The 9,424-nt window shown below is 42.5% G+C and overlaps 1 protein-coding gene across 2 annotated transcripts in view; it reads right to left on the bottom strand.

The window, feature by feature from the left end:
- CUNH21orf58 (chromosome unknown C21orf58 homolog) overlaps positions 1 to 9,424 on the bottom strand; it is a 37,145-nt gene that overhangs the window by 4,164 nt on the left and 23,557 nt on the right. For both annotated transcript variants that reach the window (XM_019554660.1, XM_019554659.1), the window contains exons 5-7: positions 6,669 to 6,783; positions 3,486 to 3,625; positions 1,099 to 1,337 (exon numbers count right to left, since the gene is read on the bottom strand). In XM_019554660.1, coding sequence (XP_019410205.1) covers positions 1,099 to 1,337; positions 3,486 to 3,625; positions 6,669 to 6,783 — 494 coding nt within the window. The remainder of the gene's footprint in view (positions 1 to 1,098; positions 1,338 to 3,485; positions 3,626 to 6,668; positions 6,784 to 9,424) is intronic.

Here is a 9,424-nt window from a genome sequence, read left to right on the forward strand (position 1 = left end):
CCCCCTCGTCCAAGTCACTGATGAAGATGTTGAACAGTGCGGGCCCAAGGACCGAGCCCTGCAGAACCCCACTGCCCACATTCCTCCAGGTTGAAAATGACTCAGTTGAACCATGCTTTGTTCTGCAATTCTGGTATTAGCTGCTTCTGGTAATATGGCTTCTTTTTCACAGCCCTATAGACTGTTTTTCACTCTGGCTAGAAGCATTAACTCAGGTCTGAAAATGTTAACTCAGATGAACATTAACTCAGATGTGGAAATAATTTTCAGTGAGGCACTGGATGCGCTGTCAAGATGTTCAAGAAGCTAGATTTTGTTTTTGAATCTTAAAAAGAGATAGATTTAATTTGAATGACTATAGGACTAATGAAACAACATCTTTCAATTATTTTGCCTAGTTCATTGCGTTTTTATATGTAATATATGGTATATCAAATTACTACACATTCCAGTATTTTTTTCCTTTGCTTTGATCTTAAACTGAATAATGTAGCCCTAGGGCCCTACCTTATTAGTAAAGCTTCTAGTTTCTTTTTAACTGGGGACAAAAGATGTGTTGTGTTATATGTGATGATGCACCACATCATGTGATCCCCTCCTTTTTCATAATACTAGATCTGCCCATGTCCATCCCTTGCACTCTCTTGTCTTTCACTGGTTTCTCTTGGGTTCTCATGAACCAGGAGAAAAACAGACTTGCTACTTTTCACCAAAAACAATTGCTAACTGGAGCCAACTTGGCAATTCTCAGCCAAGCAGAAAAGGGCTACATTGCATCAATTACCGTCTCCAATGTCTTGTCTGCAGCATTTGTCTGATACTGCCATAGATCAGTGATGATCAGTGATGATTGAATACTTAGCCAGATTGGTTCATACAACACCTCAAATCACCACAAAATTCTGGCTATCACTTAAACCCTGTTTGTGAAGCGCAAGAACTAGAGTAAAGAAAATAACCTGGGCAGAGACCAAAAGTAAGAATGAGAACAGGGCTTCTATTTTTCTACTCAGTCATATGTGAGCCCAGTGAGCCACCCCACATCTGCTGGACAGGGGGGACTAGAACAGCTACTAGCCTGGCAGCTCCTTTACTTACATTTGTAATGCTGGGAGCGTACTAGCCGGAGCAGTCACATGATGCACAGTAGGTGGGAATCCTCCAGTCTGTCCCCAGAGATTGGATGGCATCCCAGGGGGCCAAACAGAGTAGCCAGCAGGTGGCAGCTGTGCAGGAATGGAGTGCATTGCTTGTGGAGAGTAGTGGTGATGGTGATGTACTGTTGAGGGCCTTGGCCTTTCAGCTCTCACAACAACTGGAGCAGCAAACTGTAGATCCTCAATTTAGAGACAAAAATAATGGTTCTGTTAATTTTTTGCTCCTCAGAGGAGGAGAGAACATGAGGGCCTGTTCTGCACTGACTGAGTGCTAGCATGAAGTGCTCTTTCGGGACACTTCCCTGGCCTGGGCTCGAGGTCCAGGTGACTATGATACTATAATTCTAGCGAACCACTGGTGACTCTAAATCCCATTCTGATATTCAGAGGCATGCAGTACCCATTGCCAACAATGTATTTCACCTCCCCATCCCAGAAAAATTTGGGGAGGGGGGAGGACATTGACAAATCAGCATCTCAAGAAAACTTAAAGAGCAAGGGATCTGGTGTGTTTGTTCTTTTGACACTGTCCCTTTTAGGTGCAAGATCCTGAGAAGTTTGTAGCTGTCACTATTTCATTTTATTTAGCTGCAAATGAGTCTATTTCCCTTCTCATAGCCATGGTTTCCCTCCTGTAGCTTTCTAAGAGCTAGAAATTAGCAGGGTGAAGACATAAATATGCAGTGACTGAGATCCTAGGTTATAGGCACCAAAGTCTAAGGAGGATACAGTGAAGGTCAAATAGTATGTGCAGAGTCAGATTGAGTCTCTCTTGCAGTGCTGGGGTGCTCTTAACACATTGCTCCCCTATCTAACTGTGCTGCAGCATCCTCTGAATGCTTTGGTTTTTCTCTTCTACTCTGAGCACAGGTTTTACTATAAGGGGGAGAACTGCCTTTCCCATGTCCTGAGTAAAGCTGGACACAGCTCTGAACTACAAGACAAACAGCATCCTGAAATATCTCCACAACAAATCTGACCTAGAACAGTTGTAGTGTAAAAGATTAATGACCTCTCATGAGTGATATGCTTCCCAGTTGGCAGTGACTGATGTTGGCATCCTTAGAGCTTTCAGTGCCCTGAAATATGAAAGCCAACAGCTGTTCTTGAACACTTTTATGATGTCTGTGGACATGTGGGCTGAACAGGTGGAGAAAGTAACAGATCCCTCAGGCCAAGGTGATCAGGTATGCAGTAGTATTGTGTTTCTTTTGAAATCAATGAATATGAGTTTCTTGCATCCTTTATTATGCCTGCCTCTAAGGAAGATATTACCAAGTGAGTGTTTCAAACGCAGGTGTCCGTGAAAGATCCTCCAGTACTCAGCAGCTCTCTCAGAACACTGGTGTGGAAAATCTTCTGCTTCCCAGTGGGAATTGGATATCTAAGGTGCTTTTGAAAATGTGTGTGGGACCTAGATGTCTTAAAAATCTCTGGCCATTAGCTGCCTAATACCCACTGAAATGAATGGTTCTAAGTCACTCAGTTTCTTTTGAAAATGTTACACTGTCTCTTCCCATCTGCATGTGCACCACCTGGCTTAAGGCAGCTCTGATCCTGACCAGTCACCATTATAACACCGGGTACTTCAGCTCCAGTCCACCTTATAGTACTGGGTTCAACCTGACTAAATTATGGGTTTTCTAAAAATAAATGTCTAGGGAACTGAAGATCTATGGAAATATTTCTCTGTTTATATAAATGCACTTACATCTACCAAAGACTTCCCACCTTTGGTCAGAATCAGGGACCCCTGAGCACATTTTAAGACTTGCAGAGTGGGCACCTGGGAAATGAGTTCTTCCCTGGCTTTTTTGTTCCTAGTTCAGGCAAACAATCCAGCTATGTTCATAGAGCTGGATTATGCCCAGCCCTACATGGATACTCAAGAAGTTTCCTGTTATGTCCCTATGCTTTGCTAAACACAGTCTCCTCTATCTGATAAATACTTGATAAGGAGGAGGAGGTAGGTCATGACACTGAATGGTAGAGCTGGCAAGCTGTATGTTGGAGGGAGGATGGCACATGTTCTAGTAAGGAATAATTTAGCAGCCACATCCCTCTTTCGCATAGGAGAGATCCAGTAAACATGACTGGGGCAGTTCAGTGCCACTCCGCAGAATCTAAAGGGTACAGGGTAGCCACAAAACTTAGGCATCCATAATGCAATTTCATTAAGAAGATGCATGTAGGTCCAGGCATCCCTAGTGTCTCTCATCCATTTGTATCTCTTGAATGTTGGCCTATGCACTTAGATCTGTTACACAGTTTGGAGGCATCAGTTGCTGCCTGAGCAGGAAGACCCTTTGCAACTGTAAGTGTCATTACCTGTTGAGTGTGTGGAAGAGCAGGAGCACTGGTCCCAGTGGGCTGGGAGAATGCCATTGGCGGCAGAGCTTTCAGCATCATGTTCTGCATAATGATCTGGTGCATCTGAGCATTCTGCATTAGCATCATTTCCACCATGTCTGGGGAAAGTAACATCATTGTCAGTAAGAGGCAGAGAGCAAAGGGCATGTCATTGCGTTATGTCCTTCAGTAGGAGGTGCCATGGGCTCTTACATCCATTAAAGCAGATCACAGGGGCTTTTAAAAAGGCCTTTCATACTCAGCAGTGTCCAAATATACATCCATCTGTTTGGCCAAAGATTGTCCTTTATGCCAGTTTCTTATGAGAATGTTTGAGGCTCCCGGGCCAGCTTGGCTTTATCTTCTTTCTTCTTCAGTGAAACCCTCAGGGCTTCTTAAAATGAAAGACCCTCTCTGCTTTCAGATTTTGTTACCAACTTGCAGCTCTGGGTAGGGTCAGTGATAGGCTGCTGGGGAACTGCAAACCAAGTCTATCTCATGCTAATCTCAGTTGACACTTTATTACACTGTACATGGTGTATACCTCAAATGGACATGGTGTATACCTCAAACAGTTTCCAACGGGGGAAGATTCCCAAGATACAGATCCAAACCAAGCAAAACTCTGTATATACAGGGCCCAAGGCACTCCAGGTGTTTATGTGGAAGCCAGTTTGAATAGACTGGCAGACCTGAGAGTTTTATAAGTAGGGACCTACCCAAACCACAATTGTGCAGATTTCATAAAAGTCGTGAAATCAGGTGATCTCTGCAAAAACCACAGAACTCTTGCCCACCCCCCCAAAAACGAATTACTAAAAGTAAAATGCTGGCTCCCCAGTGGGAGCCAGCCATCCTTCCAACCCTTGTGGCCTGCTGGGTAGAAGAGAGGAGAGGAACTGCCAGCACAAAGGGCTGCCACCCCTTCCTCTCACCACTGATTGGTTGAGAGGGCTGCCTGTCACGTGGTTCCATCCTTCTCCAGACAGCAGGAAGGGATGGGGCCATATGATGGGCAGCCCTCTCAACCAATCAGCAGTGAGGGGCACGGTCAGTTGGATTCCACCACCAATCAGAGGCATGGGGGGGGTCACCACGATAAGCCCTCAAAAATGGCAGCTGGCCTCACGATTTGCCCACAAAATTGGTTGGCCACCTCCTTGAGCTGGGTAGACCCTTATTTATAAGGCACATGTACACATTTTTGGTCTTTCTGTGACTGAAACATATTACAAACCAGCATTCAAACTTCTGCATCAGTGGATTAATGCCACCTGGACCATCAATGCATGGATACATTACTGTGTACACCAGTAATGAAAAGTAAAACTGAAAATGTTCTCAAAATCCAGAGAGATTGGAGGAGATAATGGCATACTAGGCCACTACCTGCAGTTATGGGCAGATTGTGTCCTGAATTTTATTTTCCCAGTTAGATCAGAGAGTTCAGTTCAGATTCCGTTTGAGAAGCCAAATGAAAACAGTTTCTGCTGGGCTGGGCTAACCTTCCTGCTTACATGACAAAGAAGCAGCCAACGGGGATGTGAAAGGATACGATGAAATTTCCATTATGTGACATCCTCAAAACCCAGCCTCCTATTCAGAACATGCCACCAACTGTGTAGCCCATTTAATTTTGTGGGAATGGAGGCAGATAAAATAGTCTACAGGAAATTCCTATGAGTACTTTGCAAGAACAAATGAACACTTTTGGGTTCTAGACATAGTTCACATGTAAGCCAAAGCCTTGGCAGTTTTACAGATTCAAATCTCTTTCCAGGGCTCTAGTAAGAACCCCTAAAAAATAAAACAAAAAACGACTAAACTAATCCGTGTCTATTCCTGAAGCCCAAGCCACTGAGTGACATATAGCTCCAGTAGAAGTCTGCTTCTGAGACATTCAACCATATCATGAAAACAAACATTATCTCCTCACAGGTTGGCTTCAAAGGGACACATTTTTGAACACCAAGCACTTATGTGATTAGAAAATAGTCACACTTTTTAGAGGACACTTGTGGAGACAGAGGGAAGGAAAAGGAAATGTGAATATCTTAACCACCTGAAATGCTTGAACACTTTCCCCATATTTAAGGATGTTAAATAGCCACATTGAGATTCCATTCCATGTAGATTTGGTAAGCATTCAGTTGTATACACTGACTTTGGTTGGATCTTCATAGCACCTATCTAACAAAACTAATTTAACTGCAATCATAATTGTAGCAACAAGTTTTTTTGTAGTTTTTTCCCCCATTCAATTGCATGTGTAGAGCCTGATGTAATTACATCAACAGGGAGTCCATTATGAACTTGGTCATGTCATTTTGTTTGCAAAAATAAATTGATCCCAATAAACTAAGCTGTGATTGCCCATGCAGTGGTGTTGCTCCTTCATTTCTTTGTTCATTTACATTTAGAAATGCAGGAGGATTTTGTTTGTTGGCACAGTGCTGCATTCAGAGTAGCACTTCCACCTCTCCTGAGTCCTGTTCCTAACTGCATGACATTCATGCATGAGATAAAATGAAAGGTTATGTTATGCTAAGGGGAATGGATAGGGGTTTTTGTTTGTTTTTAACTATTAATTCATTATTTGTGTAGAAGCTTGAGTTGCAAAGACTAGATTCTATTGTATCATGGACTTTGGTGCAATTTTGTTCTTCACTTCTCAAGTGTCTGAGAAATTATTACTATGAAAAGAGGTAGGTTCTCCTCTTTACTGCTTGTTTGTGACTCAATCTTAGGGTAAAATGGCAGTTTATACGAAAGAAGATTCATTAAGAGGGCTTTAAAGAATTGGGCAGAGTGGGATAGAATCACCCTTAGGTGTTTAAGTCCACTTAAGTGCCTAATGGGTGGAATAGAATCTGGCCCAAGTGTTCACATTAATATTATCAAGTATTGTCCCTTAGGCTCTTCTGTTAATCCCAAACTTCTGGGCAGCTTATCTTCTTGCCGAATGTGTACTTCCTTTCATTTTGGAAGAGAGAATGGACTATAGTGATTTTAATTACTCTAAAGCTCCTCTTTGAGGTGGCACAAGATACTGTGATCTGCAATCCCAGAACTACACTGACAGCCTAGTTATGGTACACAATATGGTAATTTGAACACTGGATCATTTAATGAACCCAGCACACTGACTGGGGAGAGACTTACCTTCCTTAATGCTTCCAGAGCGGGGGGCAGGGAGTGGCTGGGGAGAAGGGATCTGTGTGATGAGAGGTGGCTGCTGAGGTAACTGTTGGATGATGGTTGCAGGTTGTTGAGGTACCTAGCAATTAAAGGACAGCAAGAGGAGTCAGGGTCCCATTGGTCTATAGTCCTTGGCTATGTGGGGCACTCCATTTTGGTTTCTGAGCTAAAACAGTAAATGAACTACATGCTGTGCAGTGCAGATCTGACTCCAGGATCTCTAAGACCTAGGATAAGTCCACATGTCCAGCTACTAGTCTGCAAGCTCCATGCTCAGCCTCATTGTCCTAGTTATAAGATAGGGTGAGCTGAAACAATGCACCACAGGCAAACATTTAATGTCAGAATTGAGCACAACTCCTCCCTAAGACCTTACTCCAGTCATTGCTATTGGGGAACTACACTGAAGCAACCCCTTGGGGTAACTGGCTCAGCCACTCTTTGCAGTGGTGAAGCTTCAGTGGTCCCTTGGAAAGGTGCAGATCACTAACCATAGCAGTTCTGAGTGAGGTACACTAGAGCTTGCCCTGGCACAGGACATCATCTATGGAAACCTTAGTGCAGACAAGGCTGGCGCCTTTTTAAAAGACCTTTCTCTTGCAACAAATGACCAGATGCAGATGAGTCACAAGCAGAAATGACCTATCCCTGAAATGAACAAGATTTGGTTACACATTGTCACAAAATGAGAAGCTTATTTGTTGTTCAAGCAGTAAAAGGGACAAGAACCAAGACAGTGCAACATTCAGGCTTTATTCCATTCTCCACATGTATAGTCATGTCTCAGCAAGCATTTCCTGGAAGGGGAATTCTCTAACTTCCTAGATATTACTCTACATATAAACACGCTATTAGATTTTCATAGCTTCCATTGGGGAACTATCTATTGTAACATCCCTTTTGTCACTTTTGTTTGAAAAAGCTAAATTAAAAGCAAATCCCATGAGTTTCTCACATAGTTAACTTTTTTATTACACCTCTTAGAAATCTGTATCTACAGATAGACAGAACATTATCCCTTTTTTAATTCTTCATCTAACTTGTCAGTTGCTTATGAAGCAAGTTATTTTCCTCTGGGTTTGGATGGATTGTTCTTTCATGCCATGAACTTTAACAAAGCTGCAAGTGTTTTGCTGGGTTAAATGTAAGTCTTTCTTGTGATGACAGGAATCTTGGCAATGTAGTGCTTTGAGAGTCTGCATACATATCTATGTGTCCATCATTAGTCAACGATCCTTCTATGCCCTATTGATTAAGTCTCTTCAAGAGTACATATTTCACCATTCTCTGTGTCCATTTTTTTGTCTTGTGTTTGTAGTAGGCATATTTATTTCCAGAGTCAGTAAAATAGAGCCATACGCCACTACATAATATGAATAAGGATGTATCTGTTCAATACTTTGAGTTTATTCAAAGTGCATGATTTGTTTGGAGGAAACAACATGATTCTGACAATGTAATTAATTCTGGGTGGCCTTTAGCTTTTCAGTTATGGTTGGCTTTGGCCTTTACATATACTGTAATTCTTCACCTGATGCCAGATGTAGTCATATGGGAATAAAAGTAACAATACATGGGCTGTAATTGACACCCAGTGCTGTACTTGAATGGGCAAAGGTCTGGAGTGGACAAGACACTCCCACAAAAGAATGGCTTGCTTTGCTTTTTGCAGCTTTCAATAATAAAATCATAGCAAATTTAACAGTTAATTCAGTGTTGCCACCTCATGAAAGGTGATGTGGAATGATGTGATTTGAGGGAATTCTTATTTCCATGTAAATTTTTCAAACACATTGCAGCTAAACTGGAATCTGCAGTAGGAAACAATTGGAGTCTGTGATACCCTGCCTGCTGTAATGCACCACTGTCTGACAGTTCATCTTGTTCCCAGACATTGAAATGGTAGTTTACAATAATGATGTAGTCTGTGATGTTTGTAATAGCAAAGTTCATTCTTACTTAGCTTCAAGGTCCATTGCAAATAATATATATTTTCCAAATCTTGTTCTACTACCTGGTTTGCTTTTTTTCCCATAACCCATGCCTGCTGACCAAGTCTCAGACATTTGTGATCAAGTTTGACCAATGTATGACCCTTCTGATTTTCTGGGCATTAGAATCATTCTGGGTAGAAGTACACATATTTTTTAAAAGTTCTGGTCTAAGTGACATATGTTGGAGTGATGTTATGGCCATGATAGTTCAGAAAATACATAAGACGCAAGGATTTTGGGGGGTGATATCCTTTTTTGGGCCATGTAACATCTCTCTCAACTATACAGTTGGTCCCATAAAAGATATCACACCCCCAAAATCCTTGCCTCCATGACAGATATTATGACCTGACTTCCTTTATACATGAAGCACACTCTTCTCAACTCAGTAGTCCCACTGCTCTTTAAAGACTTTTAGAGGCTTTTCCCTGGCTGCCTGGGCATCTTACCATTCATTAGTGGTAGTAACTGTGACTTAGCTTCATAGTTTCATAGTTTGTAGGGTCGGAAGGGACCTGAGCAGATCATCTTGTCCGACCCCCTGCCATGGCAGGAAAGAATACTGGGGTCAAGTGACCCCAGCAAGGTGTTCATCTAACCTCCTCTTAAACACCCCCAGTGTAGGAGCCTGCACCACTTCTCCTGGAAGCTGGTTCCAGACCCTAGCCGCCCTGACCATGAAGTAGCGCCTCCTGATATCTAACCTAAACCTACCCTCTGCCAGCT

This window comes from Crocodylus porosus, unplaced genomic scaffold, assembly GCF_001723895.1.
Source record: "Crocodylus porosus isolate Cpor-Errol unplaced genomic scaffold, CroPor_comp1, whole genome shotgun sequence".
Classification (NCBI taxonomy): Eukaryota; Metazoa; Chordata; order Crocodylia; family Crocodylidae; genus Crocodylus; species Crocodylus porosus.